The sequence below is a fragment of the Entamoeba dispar genome, genomic scaffold, assembly GCF_000209125.1.
Source record: "Entamoeba dispar SAW760 scf_1105229459533 genomic scaffold, whole genome shotgun sequence".
NCBI classification, from domain to species: Eukaryota; Evosea; order Mastigamoebida; family Endamoebidae; genus Entamoeba; species Entamoeba dispar.
In genome coordinates, this window is record NW_001853740.1 from 2,499 (window position 1) to 21,143 (window position 18,645).

At 25.0% G+C, this 18,645-nt stretch overlaps 10 protein-coding genes across 10 annotated transcripts, besides 27 other annotated features; 6 read left to right on the top strand and 4 right to left on the bottom strand.

The window, feature by feature from the left end:
• Positions 1-57: 57 nt before the first annotated feature.
• EDI_159040 (uncharacterized protein) lies at positions 58-967 on the bottom strand (the record flags this gene model as incomplete). Its single annotated transcript, XM_001735907.1, has 3 exons — positions 58-586; positions 631-789; positions 837-967. The coding sequence occupies 3 exons, from the start codon at positions 965-967 to the stop codon at positions 58-60; spliced, it is 819 nt and encodes a 272-aa protein (XP_001735959.1).
• Positions 461-498: a sequence feature (AT_rich).
• Positions 594-625: a sequence feature (AT_rich).
• A 69-nt stretch (positions 968-1,036) lies between the features above and the next one.
• Positions 1,037-1,092: a sequence feature (AT_rich).
• A 224-nt stretch (positions 1,093-1,316) lies between these two features.
• Positions 1,317-1,344: a sequence feature (AT_rich).
• A 116-nt stretch (positions 1,345-1,460) lies between these two features.
• Positions 1,461-1,523: a sequence feature (AT_rich).
• EDI_159050 (glycoprotein FP21 precursor, putative) lies at positions 1,519-1,995 on the bottom strand (the record flags this gene model as incomplete). The annotated part of the gene is made up of 1 exon (XM_001735908.1): positions 1,519-1,995. The coding sequence occupies one exon, from the start codon at positions 1,993-1,995 to the stop codon at positions 1,519-1,521; it is 477 nt and encodes a 158-aa protein (XP_001735960.1).
• Positions 1,996-2,049: 54 nt separating this feature from the next.
• Positions 2,050-2,184: a sequence feature (AT_rich).
• Positions 2,185-2,189: 5 nt separating this feature from the next.
• Positions 2,190-2,322: a microsatellite.
• A 66-nt stretch (positions 2,323-2,388) lies between these two features.
• Positions 2,389-2,509: a sequence feature (AT_rich).
• Positions 2,510-2,516: 7 nt separating this feature from the next.
• Positions 2,517-2,587: a repeat region.
• Positions 2,588-2,663: a microsatellite.
• Positions 2,664-2,676: 13 nt separating this feature from the next.
• Positions 2,677-2,701: a sequence feature (AT_rich).
• A 378-nt stretch (positions 2,702-3,079) lies between these two features.
• Positions 3,080-3,156: a microsatellite.
• Positions 3,157-3,177: 21 nt separating this feature from the next.
• Positions 3,178-3,241: a microsatellite.
• Positions 3,242-3,291: a sequence feature (AT_rich).
• A 22-nt stretch (positions 3,292-3,313) lies between these two features.
• Positions 3,314-4,807, top strand: EDI_159060 (uncharacterized protein; the record flags this gene model as incomplete). The annotated part of the gene is made up of 1 exon (XM_001735909.1): positions 3,314-4,807. One exon carries the CDS (start codon positions 3,314-3,316, stop codon positions 4,805-4,807), a length of 1,494 nt encoding a protein of 497 aa, XP_001735961.1.
• A 49-nt stretch (positions 4,808-4,856) lies between these two features.
• EDI_159070 (type II inositol-1,4,5-trisphosphate 5-phosphatase precursor, putative) lies at positions 4,857-7,772 on the bottom strand (the record flags this gene model as incomplete). The annotated part of the gene is made up of 1 exon (XM_001735910.1): positions 4,857-7,772. The coding sequence occupies one exon, from the start codon at positions 7,770-7,772 to the stop codon at positions 4,857-4,859; it is 2,916 nt and encodes a 971-aa protein (XP_001735962.1).
• Positions 7,773-7,889: 117 nt separating this feature from the next.
• Positions 7,890-7,933: a sequence feature (AT_rich).
• Positions 7,934-8,021: 88 nt separating this feature from the next.
• On the top strand, positions 8,022-10,341 carry EDI_159080 (uncharacterized protein; the record flags this gene model as incomplete). The annotated part of the gene is made up of 2 exons (XM_001735911.1): positions 8,022-8,444; positions 8,590-10,341. The coding sequence occupies 2 exons, from the start codon at positions 8,022-8,024 to the stop codon at positions 10,339-10,341; spliced, it is 2,175 nt and encodes a 724-aa protein (XP_001735963.1).
• Positions 8,489-8,531: a sequence feature (AT_rich).
• Positions 9,438-9,458: a sequence feature (AT_rich).
• Positions 10,342-10,396: 55 nt separating the features above from the next.
• Positions 10,397-10,438: a sequence feature (AT_rich).
• A 4-nt stretch (positions 10,439-10,442) lies between these two features.
• EDI_159090 (uncharacterized protein) lies at positions 10,443-11,972 on the top strand (the record flags this gene model as incomplete). Its single annotated transcript, XM_001735912.1, has 1 exon — positions 10,443-11,972. One exon carries the CDS (start codon positions 10,443-10,445, stop codon positions 11,970-11,972), a length of 1,530 nt encoding a protein of 509 aa, XP_001735964.1.
• Positions 10,886-10,913: a sequence feature (AT_rich).
• A 102-nt stretch (positions 11,973-12,074) lies between the features above and the next one.
• Positions 12,075-12,308: a sequence feature (AT_rich).
• Positions 12,309-12,330: 22 nt separating this feature from the next.
• Positions 12,331-12,417: a sequence feature (AT_rich).
• A 68-nt stretch (positions 12,418-12,485) lies between these two features.
• Positions 12,486-13,985, bottom strand: EDI_159100 (uncharacterized protein; the record flags this gene model as incomplete). The annotated part of the gene is made up of 1 exon (XM_001735913.1): positions 12,486-13,985. One exon carries the CDS (start codon positions 13,983-13,985, stop codon positions 12,486-12,488), a length of 1,500 nt encoding a protein of 499 aa, XP_001735965.1.
• A 20-nt stretch (positions 13,986-14,005) lies between these two features.
• Positions 14,006-14,068: a sequence feature (AT_rich).
• A 1-nt stretch (position 14,069) lies between these two features.
• Positions 14,070-14,163: a microsatellite.
• Positions 14,159-15,748, top strand: EDI_159110 (vacuolar protein sorting-associated protein, putative; the record flags this gene model as incomplete). Its single annotated transcript, XM_001735914.1, has 1 exon — positions 14,159-15,748. The coding sequence occupies one exon, from the start codon at positions 14,159-14,161 to the stop codon at positions 15,746-15,748; it is 1,590 nt and encodes a 529-aa protein (XP_001735966.1).
• Positions 15,743-15,816: a sequence feature (AT_rich).
• Positions 15,817-15,833: 17 nt separating this feature from the next.
• Positions 15,834-16,129: a sequence feature (AT_rich).
• Positions 16,130-16,323: 194 nt separating this feature from the next.
• Positions 16,324-16,344: a sequence feature (AT_rich).
• Positions 16,345-17,028: 684 nt separating this feature from the next.
• Positions 17,029-17,667, top strand: EDI_159120 (uncharacterized protein; the record flags this gene model as incomplete). The annotated part of the gene is made up of 1 exon (XM_001735915.1): positions 17,029-17,667. One exon carries the CDS (start codon positions 17,029-17,031, stop codon positions 17,665-17,667), a length of 639 nt encoding a protein of 212 aa, XP_001735967.1.
• Positions 17,668-17,745: 78 nt separating this feature from the next.
• Positions 17,746-17,866: a sequence feature (AT_rich).
• Positions 17,867-18,111: 245 nt separating this feature from the next.
• On the top strand, positions 18,112-18,645 carry EDI_159130 (uncharacterized protein; the record flags this gene model as incomplete). Its single annotated transcript, XM_001735916.1, has 1 exon — positions 18,112-18,645. A coding segment is annotated over one exon (534 nt), but the record flags the coding sequence as incomplete, so codon positions are not given.

Here is an 18,645-nt window from a genome sequence, read left to right on the forward strand (position 1 = left end):
GGAAAGGGTCATATGATTTACTCTTTGGAATATTCCAAAACAATACAATAAGACAAGTTAATGGAATTTTTCCCACAAAGTCATTAATACACATTCCATTAATTGAGCAAATAAAGTTACAGCACTAAAATTATTTTCACAAACAGTTGATGGAATTTCTGCAGAGCACAATAAAGAAAGAAGTGACCTTCCTTCAATAGAACTCACTAAATCATAAATAAAACGAGTAGAAATAGTTAAACAAATAATAATACCAGCAACTCCCATTTGAATTGGACTTGGATGAGATTGTTCAAGGTCACGAGAATTAATAAAGAAGATTCTTATTGAAACATAATATAAACCAACTAATAAAATAAAGTATGTAACACCACTAAATGCAAATGTAGAAATAATTAAGTATTTTGTTTGTTCAAACACTAACATAATATCAATCACTGATAAAGAAAGAATATGAAAGAAATTTAATAAAAGAATTATAACAATAATATTTATTTTCCAATTATTCCATTTGTGTTGGTGAATTAATGAAGCATAATAATATGTTACAAAAGATAATATTGCAACCATTACAAAACTTGGAACACTAATACTAAATAAATAATTTAAATAAATAATAAAAATACAAACTCTGATATCATCCATTGAATTGACATTTCTATAGAATTCTCTTTTTCAAAATCAGAAAAAAGGAATAAAAAGAATGCAATCATTAAATCAACAACTCTAAATACACACCACGATAAGGCAAATAAAATAACTAAGTTTTGAAACCCACAAAATCTGTGGCTAAAATATTAAGTTATTCACTTTAATTATTTTGTTAAATAACAAACTGGTTTTTGACTATTCTAATACTTTGAATTATACATAAAATTGCAATAATAAAATATTCAAATGCTATAACTAATTTTTGAAGTGGAAAATCATAATAGTCATTAAGGTCATTATTACTTTGTTCACTCATAATGTGTTATAATCCTTTCACAGAACAATTTTGAACTTGTAAAGAACGTAGAATCTTCTTCCTTAACCCTATAATTAAATATTAATATTTTTTTATTATAATTTATAAAATTTGTTTTTATTAATCAAAGAGGAAATGAAAAAATAGAAATTTCAATCTCTAAATACTTTTCATTTTATTTGAAAAAAAATGTATAAAAATTGTTAAAGAACTCAAAAAAGAAAAAAATTATTGAATTTCATAAATAAAAGAAAAATGGAAAATACATATTCAAGTGATGAATTATCATATCTTCTTCATGCTAAAAGAATGTTGGAAAAAGAAAAGGAAAATGTTTGAAAAGATTTTCTTAAAAAAAAAAATTTTTAATTATTTTAGATTGAACGTAGAGATATTATTTACCAAAACATTTGTGAAGAAGTGGGTGCTTTTGAAGCATTAAACGTTGCAGTAGATTGTGATTATAAACAATTTAGTGAATCATTGAATCAACAATATTACTATTTATTTTATTTATTTTAAAAAAATGAAAAATTAAAAACTAAAAAAAATTAATGAGCAAATTTCTTCTTAAGTTCTTCAAGTTCTTCTGGAGTATATTCATCTGCTTCATTCAAATATTCTCTCATTTCTGCTGGTGATTTTCCAACTAAATGTTTTGCAACGCAACGAGCACATGATTCAATAAGCATTGGAATTTGCATGAAAATAGCACCATGAAAAACTCCAAAAAGAGTATCTTTTTCTAATTCATCACAAAATTGAATATCCCATGGATGAAGCTTTGAAAGTCTACATCTATCTTCTGGAGTATCATTGTACATATGTGGATGTTCGTTATGGTAATTCATCCATCTAATAATGTGTTCCATAATTTCTTTAGAAACACTAGTAATTGGAATTGGTTCATCAGCTGATGATCTTTCTTTCATAAGATTTTGGACAAGGACAGATTGCTTGGCACAATCTTCTGTTACAGTGAAATTTGTTTTATCACAAGATTCAATAATAACGTTTTGGGCAGCCATTTACTAATCTACATTTTACAGTTCTATTCTTTTATAAATACAGTTTTATTGAGGTTTAATTTAATAATGATCATTAAAAATTTAAAAGGAACTAAAAATAAATCTAAAACTTTATTACAAATAATTAAAATGTATAAAATAAGAACTAATAAATAATTTGATTATTCAAAAATCTGTTTTTTATTAAAAGTATCTTTTCTTTTGATTGGTCTGTTTTTACTATTAATAAAATTTTTATATTTTTTTTAAATTGAATAATTTAAAATTAAATTTTTTTGATTATTTTGTTTTTTATAATATAATTTTACATTTATTTATATTATAATTAATCAATTAAACTTTAGAATTTAAGATAAATGATGACTGTATTTATTAAAGTCATTATTAGCTGTCAATTATTATTTTTGTTTAATTATGTTAATATAAATGAAAATAGAATAAAATAAAATGATTTTTTATGTTATTTAATACAACGGAAAAAAGAATTTTATATTTTTTAAAAAATAAATTTAAAGAAAAGGACAATTGGATTTTATGACATTGAGAAGTAATTATTTCAATTTCTTCATTATAATTTACTTCTGGCATAGAGAAATAGAATAAAGGGAAGTAAGAAAATGATATAAAAAATAATTAAACTAATACGAACTAAATAAAAGAGAATAAAAATTATTTATTCTGTTATTATTAAATTATTATAAATTAACATATTGGTCTAATGACTGTAAATATATTTAAACATATTAGAATTATAATGATAATAACAATCATAACTTAAAAAGATGAGGCGTTGAGTTCAATAAAATATCTGTTGTGAATAAAACACAATAACTATATTTAGAATGGATGAATAAAAGTGGTGAATGCCTATTATATAATTATGAAATTAATGTTAAAGTTGAAATAAACCACAAAAAAAGACCCAACACAACTAAAAAAGAATAACAACAAAATAGGAGTATATAAAAAAAATTAACAGATATTTCAACAGGATGAACAAAGTATTTAAATTGAATTAATTGAGAACTTACATTTGTTATAGAACCTAATCTAATTTAAAAGAATTGGCATTGAAATATTATTTAAAATACTAAATAGAAATAAGAACAAAAACAAAACAAATTGATAAAAAGAAAGAGAAACAATAATATCATTAAAATACTGAAAAGAATTAATAACACCAAAATAAAAAGAATAAAGGAAGAAAATAAAATAAAAGATAAAATAGAACAAAATAATATTAAATTAATAAATAAAAATTAAATTTTAATTGAAATATTCTTAATTTTTTTTAATCTCCAAAAATTAAAATAACAAAATGTTTTCTATTGTTCTTCTCTTTTTTTTAAATCTTGTTTTTGGTAATGTTATCCATGTAACTGAAGATTTATTTAGGACTATTCTTGATGAGAGTCCTCTCACCGTTGTTGGTTTTCACAAAGGAGATAATGATACTGTTAGTCAATTAAAAATGTTAGAAAAAAAAATATCAAGTTCAGCCATTAATTATTTTGATATTAATTGTAATGAAAATGAAACTATTTGCAATTTACATGATATTCGTAAATATCCTGAATTTGTTGTTTACAATAATTTTGTTATTACTTTTTATTCTAAAGTTGATGATATTCTAATCAATGACTTACAAAATATCATTTATGGAATAAGAGAAATTAATTCAACTGAATTAGATAAAATGATTTTAAATAACCAAACGTTTGTATTACTTCATTACACATCTCAAGAAACGGTTAAGGATTTTCTGTCTCTTGCGAAGGCTGTTCGGCGTATTCCTTTTTACAGTATAAAAGATACCTATAAGTCTCTTATTCTTTATAACAACGAATTTAATCCTTTACCAGTTCCATTAGATATAGATATAAATACAATTTTTAAGACTATCTGTTCTTATTCAAACCCAATTGTCTCAAACTTAAATGCAGATATAATTAAAAGAAATTTTAGAAGTAGAGATATCATAGTTTTTTACAACAAAGAAATCAATGAAAATGACCTCATTGAATTAAAAAAAATTGCTTTGGAAAATCGACCATGGTTAGTCACATATGTTGATAACCAAAATGAAATACTTGATTTGTTACCTGTCAGAGAAGCTCCTGCTGTATTTTCTTATTCGATGAAGACGTTAGAGCCAACTATTCCATTGATATTGTCTGAAGAAGGGAAATGGTCAGAGATTAGAAATTACATTAAAGAGTGTGCCTATGGTAGAGTAAAACAGTTTATAAAAAATAGTGATCCAATTGATGAGGATAAGCAAGGATTAGTTCATGAAATTAATGCTAATGAACTAGAAGCATACAAACATGACTATAAGGATTTAATTTTGTTAGTTTGTGATAGTGTTTCTGAGGATTGTATTAAAGCAAAGAAAGAGTTTGATATTGCTGCCAATATGCTTGTAAAACAAAAATATACTGATTTAGCATTTATTGATATAGATAAAAATACAGTTGAAACATGTACATCACAATATCCAATGATTGTTATGTATTCAGGGATTGTGGAACGATCATGTTTTAGTGATAATAGACCAATTACTGCTCAAGTTATTGTGACATTAGCAAGAGAAAGAGGGGTATTTACTATTCAATTAAATTCATTTAATCCAGAGAAAGAAATGATAGATCCACAAGAAGCACTTAAATTGAGAAAAGCGTTATTAAAAGAACGTAGTGGTTTCGAAGAGTCTTCAGAATTTATTAGTGTTTCTAGTTCATGGCGATCTTATCTCAAAAGAAAAGATAATTTATATAAGGCTAAATCATTCACCAGAATACTTAATGATTAGTATAAAATAATTGAATTAAACCAAATATTTGTTTTTTTTTGAAATAACATTATTCAATTAAAAATGACAATGGATTACTTAAAAGTGTTGAAAGAAAATGAATAAATGGACTAATTTTTGTTGGGTTATAACACCTAAAAATATAGGGAGCAAAACGAGTAATTAGTATTGTCTTATCTTCTCCCATTTCTATTAATTTCTTAAGAAAAGAAATTAAATAAAAAAAGAGATGACGATATTCATCAGGAATTGCAAATTTAATAATTTGATTAATTTTTGAATGACTTAATATAGATAAATTTTCTACTATATTGTAATATATACAACATTTATGTAATCCAGATATAAACATTAATAAGGTATCACAAAATAGTTGTATTGGTCCATTAGGAAATGGAGTTTCAGTATTTAACGAATGAATAATATTTCTCATTTCTTGTGAAGTATATAATAATGGACGAACTTCAACAAAACAAGATTGTTGATAATGACTAATAATATAACTTGTTAGTCGATAAAATTCCTTTGGGATATAGAACGGTAATGTAGTATAATTAATTCCTTTATTAAGACTTCCTAGTAATGGACGATCAAGGCGATTTAATGACTCTAATCTCATTCCAATAACACTAGTTAGTGTCTTAACAATAACAGTAAATGAAATAGATTGAGAACGATTATCTCCTAACCAGATATTAATTTTTTTTAATAACAAATTACGATTTTGATACATCCAAGCTTGTGTTTGACTAATATAAATTTGAATAGGGATGTTTATTGAATTTTTACCTTCAAGAATACCAATTAATCCTTTACACTGTTTTATAGTTAACCAATCTTCATGATACTCAGATTGATTGTTTTCTTCAATTTGATATTTTATATCAAATTTTCCATTATTTTTCAATAAAACAGTAGTGGTATATTGTTTTAATAATTCAACATTATCAATAGTAATAATATTTGGTTCAACACTTACATTAGGAATAATAATATTTATATACTTTTTACTTACTTCATCTAAATAATGTTCTATTTCTTGTTTCTTCACTTGATCAATACATTGTAAATCTAAATTCATAAAACAAGTAACTGGTTTATGGTCAGAGGTATATAATTCATGACTAGTATATTCTTTTGCATCAACAAAATGTCTATTTTCTGTTTTCCATAAAACTCTATCACACCACGAAGGAATTCTATTTTCTTTATACTCATTATTTTCTCCTATTTTAACTTTAAATGTTGGTCCAAAATTAATAATAGCTTCATAAAAATTATGAAATGCTTGTTTTCTTCGAATAGAATTTAGTAATTGATCATTCTTGGCAAGTTCTGTATAATCTTTTTTTCTTATATTTTTACGAACTTCAATATCAGACATTTCAATTCTATAATTTAAATCACCCATCCAAATCACTATATCATGTTGTAATAAGTTAACTTTTTTACTACACCTTGAAACACTATCATAATATGAAATTTTCATTTTACTAATTTCAGCCCAATCCTCATTTCTTTTATTCCAAAATTCTTGATGAGCCGCTAAATGACTAACAACAAAACAAATAGTAGAATCATAGACTTTCATTCTATAAGCAACTCCTCCTTTATTGGCTAATGCCCCACTCATTGCCCCAACTCTTATATTTTCAAATCCAACTTCACTAATTTCATTTTGAATTTTTTTGTTAAAGAATACATATAACACAACCCCACATAATTGATAATACCCTAATTTCTCATACCGTAAATGTCCTCTATTAATTGATTGATATAATATTTGTTCATATTGGATAGACTTATCACTAAACTTTTTCCCAGTAATAATTGCATCAACACCCATTTCTAATTCTTGCATTCCACAAACTACAATATCTGGATTAAATCGAATACCATCAGTCCATTCATCAATTTCATGTCTAGTAAATACAGTTTGATTTACATTCCATGTACATGCCAACACACCAATTTGTTTTGCATTAGCATAAAATGGTAAGTAGTTCAAAATATTTTCTTTTTTCCATTGTTTTTTATCAGATACAAAATGACGAATATCATTATATAAACTTAAATTATTTGCTATTTCTTGTCTTAAAGGTTCAATTCCATAAGTAATCCAATTTATTGGTTGTATTGGATTAAATATATTTGAATGTGGTGTTTTTATTGTAAAATATGGTTTATTTAAATATTCTTGTGGCATAATAGAATTTTGATTAAAGGCATTAACAATAGAAGAAATACTAGTTGGTCTAAGAGTAACTGCATTATGTTTAGGTTTATGAGTTAATACATCAGCACTACTTTTAGTAAGATTAATTGGATTCGTTCTTTTCCCAATTGTTAAAGGCTTTGTAATTGATGAATTAGAAATAATCTCTTGATTTATTTTATTAGTTTGAGAAATACCTGTTATTACTGTATCCCATTGTGTATTTATTTTTGAATAAAAAGCTTTTTTAAAAGTAGACTCTTGAGATTCTTCTTTAGTGTTAATAGGTTGAGAAGAAGGTAATTGGTCAAATTGAGGACTAGCACTTTTAGATGGAACAATTGTTAAAGTACTTCTTTGAGGATTACAAGGAAAAAATATTTTAGGCTCACTATTAGAATCATCTTGAAAGAAAGGTCTACGTTTTGGGATCGGTTTAGGAATAGATTCAACAATTATTTCTGGTTTAATTTGGTCAATATCTTGAAGTTTTTCATCAGAGAGTAATTGACCAAACTTTACTTTTGGTTTTGTAGAAAATATTTTTCGAGGGGTTAGTTGTTTTTGTTCTTTCTCAGAAGAAAATAGATTCATATTTAATTGGATATCAGCTTTTTTTAGTTTTAATTGATTTTCTGTTTGTTCTTCCTTAGGTTGAAATGGAAGGATATCATTGTCTTCATTTTTGGATAAATTTTCTGAAAAAACAGAATGATTAAGTGTGAAATGAGACTGAGATTCTTGAGACATTTTAAACAGTAGTGATACAATGATTAACCAGATTATTTAAGTTCAGAGTACGCATGATAATTGAAATTGTTAAGTGTATATTCATTTTCAACAGATAGAGAATAACACAAGTTATTGTAAATTAATATTTATGTTATTTAAAGAATCTATTTTTAAAAAATCAAAGAGAGAGTTACTATTGAAAGGATAAAAACAATATTAAAAATTAGTAAATGGTGTTTTAATTTTCATCTCATATTTGGCAGATTCATGTCGGATAAAAAGAAAAGGGGTTTCAAAAATGAACCAACTGACACTTCAAGTAGTTCAAACTTAGTTTATGATAAACAATTTTGTGAAGTTTTCAAGAAAAATGTATTAAACTTGGTTAATGACTTAAAAACATTAAAAGAAACAATGAAAACTGCAGAGACACTTATTCATTCGATTAATGATCAAATTAGTTCAATTTATAGCAATGATGGAAATTCTATTATTCAAGATGAAGTTCAACAATTCTTAAGTTCAACTGAAGGAATATCATTTAAAACTATTCCATTAATTCAAAACGAGTTGTTTTGTTGTGAATCTTTTTATAAAGAATTATCAAAAAAATTGCCTCGAATGTCTAATGAACAAATACAATGTATTGCTAACCAACGATATGATATGTTGGATCCTATTATTCTATTAGTTTGTGTTTTGTAATAATATTGTTTATATTGATATTGAAAGAGTAAAATATTTTCATATTAAAAATACTCTTTTATTTATTTTTTTCCTTCTATTCAAAATCGAATATTTTTTTTTGTTATGAAATATTTGACTTAAATTGTAGTATATGAAACTTGTTGTTAATTTAACAGGAGAAAAAGCTGTTTCTTTCAAAGGTTTAATGTATAATGCTGTTCAAGATGGTTTAAGTATTCCAAAAACATTAAAATTATTAACTACATTTAAATCTATTGTAGAAAGTAGAATTGGTTCATTATATTTAGAAAAGTATTTAAAAAATACTGGAGAAGAAAGGAATGTTCAATTTTTCCGTTCTGCTTTTATTTATGCTAAAATTAAAACAGCAAATGTAAGGGAATGGGTTTGTAGAAAAATATATGAAGAATTTATTAGCGTTGGTTCAGAAAAAGAAATTTCAATTACACAACCTATTAGAAATAGAATTCTCGTTCAATACGCACAAGGATGTGACCAAAATATTTTTGAAGAAGCTAAAAACTATGTTTTTCAAGAAATGAACTCTAAAAATCTCTTTGAAAGATTCCAAACTTCTCCTTGTTTTAAAGAACTCATTTGTAGAGTAACACCAGTTTTAGTTGATGGAATTTCAGCAACTGATCCAATAGAAGTTCCATGTGAAGAAGAAACATTTGTTAGAGTTGCTAAATATTTAATTCCTTACAACCTTGTCAGTTATACAGAAGTATTTGTTCGTCTTGGATATACAACTCCTCAAATTATGTCTTTACTTACTGAAAAAGAAGTAGATAAATTAACTACTAATGATGTGGACAGAGGAAGACTTATGGAATTTTGTGAAATATGTAAAGAAAATAAATTAGAACAATCAAAAACTTTAACAAAAGAAGCAATAACTAAAGTTCCTACTATCCAAGAGAATTTTATAAAGTATGCAGAACGTACAAATGGAAATATTAAAAACACTCTTGCATTTTTAAATTATATTAAAAACACTGAACCTCAACAAATGACTGTCTCTCAAATATTAACTCGTGCTGAAATGGCATTTGTAGAATTAAAATCAAAACATCACGTTGCTTATAGATTATTAAAAAAATGTGATGATGTACAAGAAATGCAACCATTATTACCTCAATGCAAAAATGCCCTTATTAGTCTTTTACTTGATGAACAATTAGAAGAATATAATATATCTAATTTCTGGAAACCTCAAACAAGAACTAATACAAAAGTTCAAAAACAATCTTCTAAAATAAAATTAAGTAAAACTCCTGAGTTAATAAATGAACCAGAAGAACAAATTAAAAGATCAATTACACCTCTTGGTAGTGGATCATTACATGATATTATGGTTGACGATATTGTTGGAGAGGATGAAGATATTAAGAGTACAAACTTCCTTGTTGCGTCATGTAGAAGAGCAACAGAAAAAGATTTAAGGCTTTCATTACAATATAATCCTGAAGATAATATTCTTGGCCCTCAAAAAACAGAAACAAAAATCAATCAAACTATCACAAAGATTAAAGGAATTATTTTACCCAAATTATCTAAAATGAAAACTCAATTGTTAAATACTTCTTGTCAAAAAGAATTGGATCTTTATAACAGAATATTAGCTAATTTCGTCGAATTTGTACACATGCTTGGAGAAGAAGTTAATCCATTAGAAAATAAAAACTTTAATATTAAAATAGCTGATGGAAATTTAAGGACTAATGTCATAGTTTCATTAAATCAACTTGATGCTATTCAAGTTTCTTGTGATACTATTTTACATCAATTAAACTCATTACTTGTTCAAATAAGAACAACTAATACTACAGTTGTTAAATATCAAAATGTTGTACAGCGTATTTCTGATGCTCTCTAAATTCAGAAGAGACATAATAAACAACATAAATTGATTTTTCTTCATACTTTTCCTCTTATAAAAAAGAAAACTTTAAAAAAAAAAAAATAAATAAATAGGATATGAACGTAAGAGAAAAGGCTTCTAATTATTCTACCAAGTCTTTTCCTAATGCAAAGTCAATGAACATTAAATGTCAAAATATTATTCAACATTGGGGTGTTATCTGGTCTAATTTATATAGTATGATAGAATCAACTAATAAAAAGATTTTAACAAAAAATAAATGGTCTTATCGTGATTTAACATTTAAAATGACTCATCCCTCAAGCCATATTTCATCTTTTAATATTAAACTCTTTCCAGATTATTACGAAAAACAACTCCATATTCAGTACAATAATCCTACATTACCAAGACTTCATAGCCAAAGTACAATTGAGAAATATTGTATGAACCAATACCTTAAATCTATTTCTATGAAAACTTCTTTATCTAGAATACCAACAAAATCAGTGAAAGACCGTCACGAAAAAATTCCGACATACTACATGTACAACTATGGTATTATTAAGTTTAATAATTATAATTATGAAGATATTGTTTTTACAATTCATATTCCTTGTATGTGTGCTTGGGAACGAGAAGAATATCCTATAATATCTTCTACATTCTCTATGTTAATTCCTCATGAAATGGAAATCTCAAGTAATACATTTCTATGGGATGTTTTTTTAGATAATCTTAATAAATTGTTCTTTGAATTTCAGTTAAGTCATTGTGAATATGAAACTGAAGATACTAGTTATCATTCATTAACTCGATCCTTAACTAAATGTATTAATCATTTTGATGAATATCTTCTTGCTTTAACTATTCCTAAAAAGAAAAAAGAGTTAAAACAAATTCCTTTTGTTCCATCATATGAATTTCTTCAAAAAGTGATTGCAAATCATATTATTTCACATTACACTCTAATTGTATCAGATGTTCCATCTTATAGTCAATACATTTATGACCTTTTATATCCTTTAGATCAAGCTAATTTATATAATCAACCAAATACCCAACCTCTATCACAGAAAATTATCTCTATTCCAAACCCATTTTTTAGAACAATATGTTTAACCTCTTTCACTGAAGAACAATATTTCCTCCTACCTTATCCTTTCTGTGTTATTGATCCAGTTAACCAAACTGTGGGACGTTCTTTAACACAAAGTATATCCCGTTATTTCATTCAACGACAAAATTATTTTATGATGTATGCCTCAAAAAAACTCTTCATTCCACAATTTATCCCAACTATAAAAATACTTCCTGAATTACTTAATCCTCCAACCTCACAATTCCTTTCTGAGTATACTCTCCTTGTGTTAAATCTATTACAACAAAATAAATCTTTAGTAATTAGTGCTGTTTTGTTACAGTTATTAAATTCATGTTCTATGAAAGCACATTTGATGTCTGAATTACTTAAGAAATTAAACACTAAATATAATGATGGAACAATAACTCCTTTCATAGTTAATGAATTAGAACATCAAATGGGTTGTGATCTTGAGGGTTTGAGAGTAATTTTAGGATCCTACAAATTTACTGAACCACATTTTGTTGGGATGATTATCGATGGAATAGAAAAGTCAGTGTGAGATGTATGTAATCTAAAGTCACTATTTCAACAACAAATTTAACATCTTTCTTGTGGATTTAATTTCATAAAATCATGTTATCAATTTTAGAATCCAAAAACGAATTTAAAAAAAAATATGAAAAATAAAGAAAAGAGTTATTTATTATCAAAATATAAAAATTTCAATTCAAAGTTTATCTTCATTTACTTAAATCTATTAAAAATTATTTTAATCAATAATTCATTTCTTATTGTTTTAATTTGTTTCGTTATTCTCTTCAAAAAAATATTGTTATATAACATAAATTGATTTTACTCTAAATTTTAAATTCTTTTTTTCTAAATATAAATTATTCTATTGCAAAAATGAAGATAAGATTTTTAAGATATTTTTATTATCTTAAGATATAAAAAAGAAGATAAGATATTTATAGAAGTATTATTTTAAATTCTTTATTATTTATCCAGAATAAATAAAAAAAAAGGATATTTAAGATTAAATGAAGGAAAAATCAGAAGAGATAATATTCAATTATAAATCTTGTTGGTAATTATGTTCTAATAAATGATTCAAGGTAATTGCTAATTTAGATATATTTGTTATAGAAGATGACATAAGTGGAATAAGACCTTCGTCAAAATGATGAGAAATTAAACCGTCAGCAACTTGTGGTTCTGGAAGAGTATTATCGTAAACTATAAACTTTGTGACTCCTTGTAATAAAATTGAACAAAAGTTAGTGTCCTGAAATGGTAAACATGCAGTAATTGCTGCATAAACAATGTCACTTTTTATTAAATTATACATTGAGTCATTAATTTTAAATATTGTATTAGCTAATAACCAACAAGCCTCACTTTTAATTTTAACATCATTTGTTTCTAATATTGTACAGCATGTAGAAAGAAAGGCTCCACTATTAATAATTGCTTTAGTAGTTTCAGGAAATTTACTAACTGAGATATTAGAAAGCATCCAATAACCTCTTCTTAATATAGTTTTATCAGTCATAGATAATTTACTTACAACAGCAGAAATAATTTGTGGTTGTAATAATACATCATCTTTAAAATAACAATACTTTCCTAAACATTGGAAACATATATCAATTAAACTTTCATTTTGTGTTTTATCAAGAATTTCCAATATTTTTTGTTCAATTTTTACTGGTTTTAATTCGTCTATAAAAACTGAATCATTGTATAATGAAGTTGCAGCAGAAACACATTCAATCAATACAGATTCATCATCAATAGAAAATAATTTAGAGAATAAAGGAATATACTGTATTATATAATTATGACTGAAACAATACTGTTTAGATAATGTAGCAAATATTGCTGCTGTATGTTGACACATACATAATTGGTTTTCTGTTGTAGCAAGAATTTCTACTAATCTTTGTAAGATTCCTTTCTCAAGATATAATTCTGAAAAGTAACGAGATGTACATAATTTTGTAATAAGATCTAATATGACACTAATCACTTCATCTCTTCTATATAATAATTTAAAAGTTGATTCAATTAATCCGTATTTCTCAAAACTTTTTAATGTTTCAATATCAATATCAGATATAATATTTAGAAGTTGTCCATAAACACTAAATAATCGCTCTTGATTTACTATAACTGTATCTAATAATGGTTTGTTTAAATACAAAAATATACCACTAATCAATTCTGGTATTATTCTTGAAGAAAAAACAATATGTAACTCTTTATTCTTCAAACTTTCAGATGCAATTATAACCATCAAATTATATAGCCTGTTTTCATCAGGAGTACTACTTAAAACGGTTATTTGCTGATGAGTTTGTTCTTCTAATTCTTTATACTTTTCTCTTAAAAATTCATTTCTCTCTTGTTGAATTTTTTCTTTTGCAGCTTTTTGTTGTTGACTCGTTGACACACTTTCTTCCTTTCTTCTTTGTTCCATTAGTTGTTCTCTCTTCTTTCTTCTATCATCAATCCTTTCATTTCTTTTTGACCTTAAACCTTCTTCAGTATCACCAATTTTTCTAAAAGACATTAAGTTACTGAAAGTTCTTCTTTTTTTATTGTTTAATGAAAATATATTAATTATAATATATTTTCTTATAATTTTGATAATTTCAAATAACACAAAGTTGAAAAAAGAACAAATAACAAAAATAAAGTAAAACTAAAAAAAAACAAAAAGAACTCAATCAGAATCAAAAAGAAATGAATGTTATTAATGCTCTTCAAGAATATTTAAATTTTACATTTAATGAAACACCTGGAATGAAAGCACTGATAATGGATGCAGACACTATTCCTGTTGTTTCTATTTTATTTGGAATGACTGAAATTATTCAAAAAGAAGTATATTTAGTTCAACAATTAAGTGATCAAACACGAGATACATTACCACACCTCAATGCTATTTGTTTACTTAGACCAACAAAAGAAAATATGGAATTGTTAAGAAAAGAATTAAATAATCCAAAATATGGGAAATATTATTTGTTTTTTACTAATTTTCTTGACTCAACTCAAATATCATTATTAAGTCAATCTGATGTACATGAAGTTGTTCAAAAAGTAATGGAATTATATGTTGATTATATGCCAGTTAATGATGATTTATTTATTTCATCATGTCCTAATTATTATTCAGTGGTAGGTTCAAATTCAATGAAAAATGAACAAAAAACTATTGATTCCCTTATGGCTCTTTGTCTTTCATTAAAAAAAAATCCAGCAATTAGATATCAACAAAATAGTGAATTAAGTAAACGTATTGCTGAAGGACTTACTCAAGGATTAGAAAGACAAAAGAAAATATTTGGACCAATGAATGGTACTACAATTCTTATTCTTGATCGTTCATTTGATCCAATTACACCACTTTTAACACAATGGACATATCAAGCAATGATTCATGAATTTATAGGTATTGAAAATGGTAAAATTGTATTAGATAATAAACCAATTATTCTTTCAAATGATTCTTTCTTTAATGAACATATGTATTTATTATTTAGTGATATTACTGATTCTATTATTGCTTCTGTAAATGAATTAACTAAAAAAGCAGGTATAGCAAGTAAACAATATCGATCATTAGAAGAAATGAAAGAAACAATTGAACAAATTCCACAATTAAAAAAAGAATCTGCAGGAGTAAAGAAACATCTTGGAATTATGAATGTTATAAACAAAATAGTAAGTAGAAGAAAAATGCTTGATGTTTCTCGACTTGAACAAGATATTGTTTGTGGATCAGGAAGACAAGAACTTTATCAAAGTGTTATTCAATTTTTTGAAGGAGATTATGAAGTAGAAGATAAATTAAGAGTTGGACTATTATATGCTTTAAAATATGAAGATAAAGCACAAGATATTATTGAAGAATTAACAATTAAAGGAATTCCAAGAAATCAAATTCAATTAATTGATGTTGTATTAAGATATGCTGGAAGTTCTAAACGCCCAATTGAAATTTTTAATAAAGTTAAATCAATTGTTGGGTTTGTTAAGAAAAGTGTTGCTGGAGTTGAAAATGTATTTGTTCAACATAAACCAGTATTAGAACAATTATATGATCCACTAATTAATCAACAATTATTAGATAAATTCCCATTTTGTAGAGGAAGTAGTGCTAATGGAAGAGAATTTATTATATATATTGTAGGTGGTGTTACATTAGAAGAAGAAGTTAGTATTGCTACAAGAAATAGAACTAATCCTACTCAAAAATTTATTATTGGAGGATCTGATTTGTTAAATTCTTCAAAATTCATTGAACTGCTTGAATCAATGAAGAAATAATTAATTAATATTTCTTTCAAAAACATAAATTGATTTATTTTGTTATTGTTTTTTTATTTTCTAAAATTCTACAAAACGTAATTACAATATTATTTTAAATTTATATTTCTTATTAAATATGTTTATTTCATATTTATTAAATAACAACAGAAACATTAAATGTTAATTATTATCCAATCATTTCTTAATTGAAAGATATATTGTTGTATTTATTCTTTTATATTTCCTTGAATTGTTTATTTTTTAAAAAATCTTTCATATTCTATTTTTAAAAAATATTTTAAATTATATTTTTAAATATATTATTTTTCAATTGAATACTATTTATTAAATTAAATTTCAAGAATATATATTCAATATTGTTTAATTAAAACTAATTTACTTTTGGTGCAAATTTAAAGTGGTTTATTTCCTACATCTTTTAACTCTTGAAGTTAAGACTAATAATTTTTTTGTCAATTGTTACATTAAAAACCTCTTTTATGATAATGTGTTCCAAACACAAATAAAATAATTCAAAAATATGGAGACTAAAAAAAAGATATTATGAACAATTGTATTAGATTAATACAATCTTAAAAAATATAAATAAATTACTCTTGCTTAACTCTCTTCCTTTTTTAATTCTAGATATTTCTAGATATTCTTTAAATTATAAATACTAAACAACTTAAAAATAAGAAACATTTATTAATTCTTATTCACACCTCAACTAAACAAAATTTTTTAACGATTCTTTTAGTGCATGTATTAATAACATCTATCCTAACCATTCATAAAAACAAATTTTAAACAATAATCTAAATGTTTTGTAAATTAAACAATAATTAAAAGAAGCAACATTCTCCTATCACACCCTTTGTTTTTGTAAGTCATAAAACTAGACTGGTATTGTTAAACCATTCTTTATCATAGAGTATCCTTTATTGAAGAATGCTTCTCAACAATAAAAGAATGTCAACACTTTGTAAACAAGCACCAACTAATTTATAGTGATTAAACTAACTTAATAATTCTATCAACAACTATTCTACTAAGAGATATTTTTTCTTCTTTGAAGTGAATTTATTTTGGAAAAAGAAAATATGGGTTTAAAAAGAGAAGAATTATTTTCCATATAAAATGAAAAAAACTTAGATAAAATCGTTGGAAAATACAGTATAAGAAGTCTAATTGATTGAGAGTGAAAAAAGAGAAAACAAAACCCTTAAACAATCCAACAGAGTTAGAAGGAAAAAATGAAGAAATTTGAAGAACAACTCCAAAATTTAAGTATTGTAATGGAGGACTACTCGATATCACAAATCCACACTGAGGATGTTTTACAACACTCATTACCTCCATCAACAAATGGAGAAACAGAAAAAAAAGAAATTAAAAAATCTGAAGAAGATAGTCAAAGAGAAATATTCCAACCTAAGGTTGTGAGAAGAAAAGACAGAGTAAGTGATGACATGATGAGGATTATTAAAAATATGAGAAGAAGAGGGTATAAAGCAAAAGAAATCTCAATTTTGACTGATCTTACCAAAGGAACTATTAAAAAGTGTATTTCAAAAATTGAAGATGATAAACCATTAATTGATGAAACAAGTAGTGTCCTCAAAAAAAGAGGTCGTAAAAAGTCAGAAAATACAGATTTACAAGAAAAAATTCAAAGTATATTACATGATAATGATGGAATTACTCTTAAAACAATGAAAGATAGATTAAAGGATGGAGGTTATGGTATTTCTGTCAGTTATTTATCTAAAACAATAAAGAAAATGGGTATTAAAAGAAAGCCATCTCAACAAAATGTTCAAGTTAGAAAATCTGATGACCATCATGAATCTCAATCAATTCAAGATACATCTATGGTTGTGCCAAATCAATCACAACAAGATTCATTACCTCCTCCTGTGAATCCGCTCCAATAAACAAACAATTCTATGAATATTGTTTATTTGTTTGTTGGTGTTTATTAAAAAATTAATTTCATTTTCGGTTCGTTCATCTTAAATTTATTTTTAAGTATTTTTACAAAAACACAAATTTTTGTTTTTAAAATGAAATTTCATTAAATTGTCATAAATCACATTTTAAATTATTTATATTTTAAAATTTAAGATTTTTTTTCTGGATTCAAGAATCTATTATCACTACATTATTAACAACAACTAATATAACAAGAAATACTTTCTGAATTAGTATAACTTTGGACAAACCTTCTTTTTATGACAAAGAGCAAGAATAAGTACAATATTGAATTCACTTTAATACTACAACAACAAATTATATTGAGTCGTAAGTTTAAAGAGTATACAAACTGTACTTTGAATATTAAAAAGTCTTTGTTATGTTTTATTTAATATTCTTATGAAATGGTAATTATAATTATTCGTTTTATTTTAAGTGATTGTATGTCAACACAATTATTTAATTCATCAGATCTTTTAGGTTATTCTATCTTATTCTTAGATAGTTGTGTAAGTGCAACAAAGAATGGAACATCAGGAAATGAAGTAATTTCAACATTGCTTTCAAATAAGCCAATTTGTGATTCATTATTTGGTATTGCAATTAAAGCATTTCCAATGACACCAGAACCATCATTGATGTTAATAGGGTCAATGTGTTATTCACTTGAAGCAAGTTTTGCACCATATTGTCTTCCATTAATTCCAAAAACGGTAGAATGGTTAAATAGTGAATTACCACCAAACATATACAAATTGTTATGTGAACTTGTAGGTGATATTAGTATAACAATACAAAAAGAGTTTGAACAATATGCAAGTAACTATTTAGAGTTAATTCTTAGAATATTTAAAAAGCCATATTTAACATTTGGGGATAAAACAGGTATTATTCAAGTAATTGGAGATATCATAGCAACATGTCCTAAAGAAAGTCAA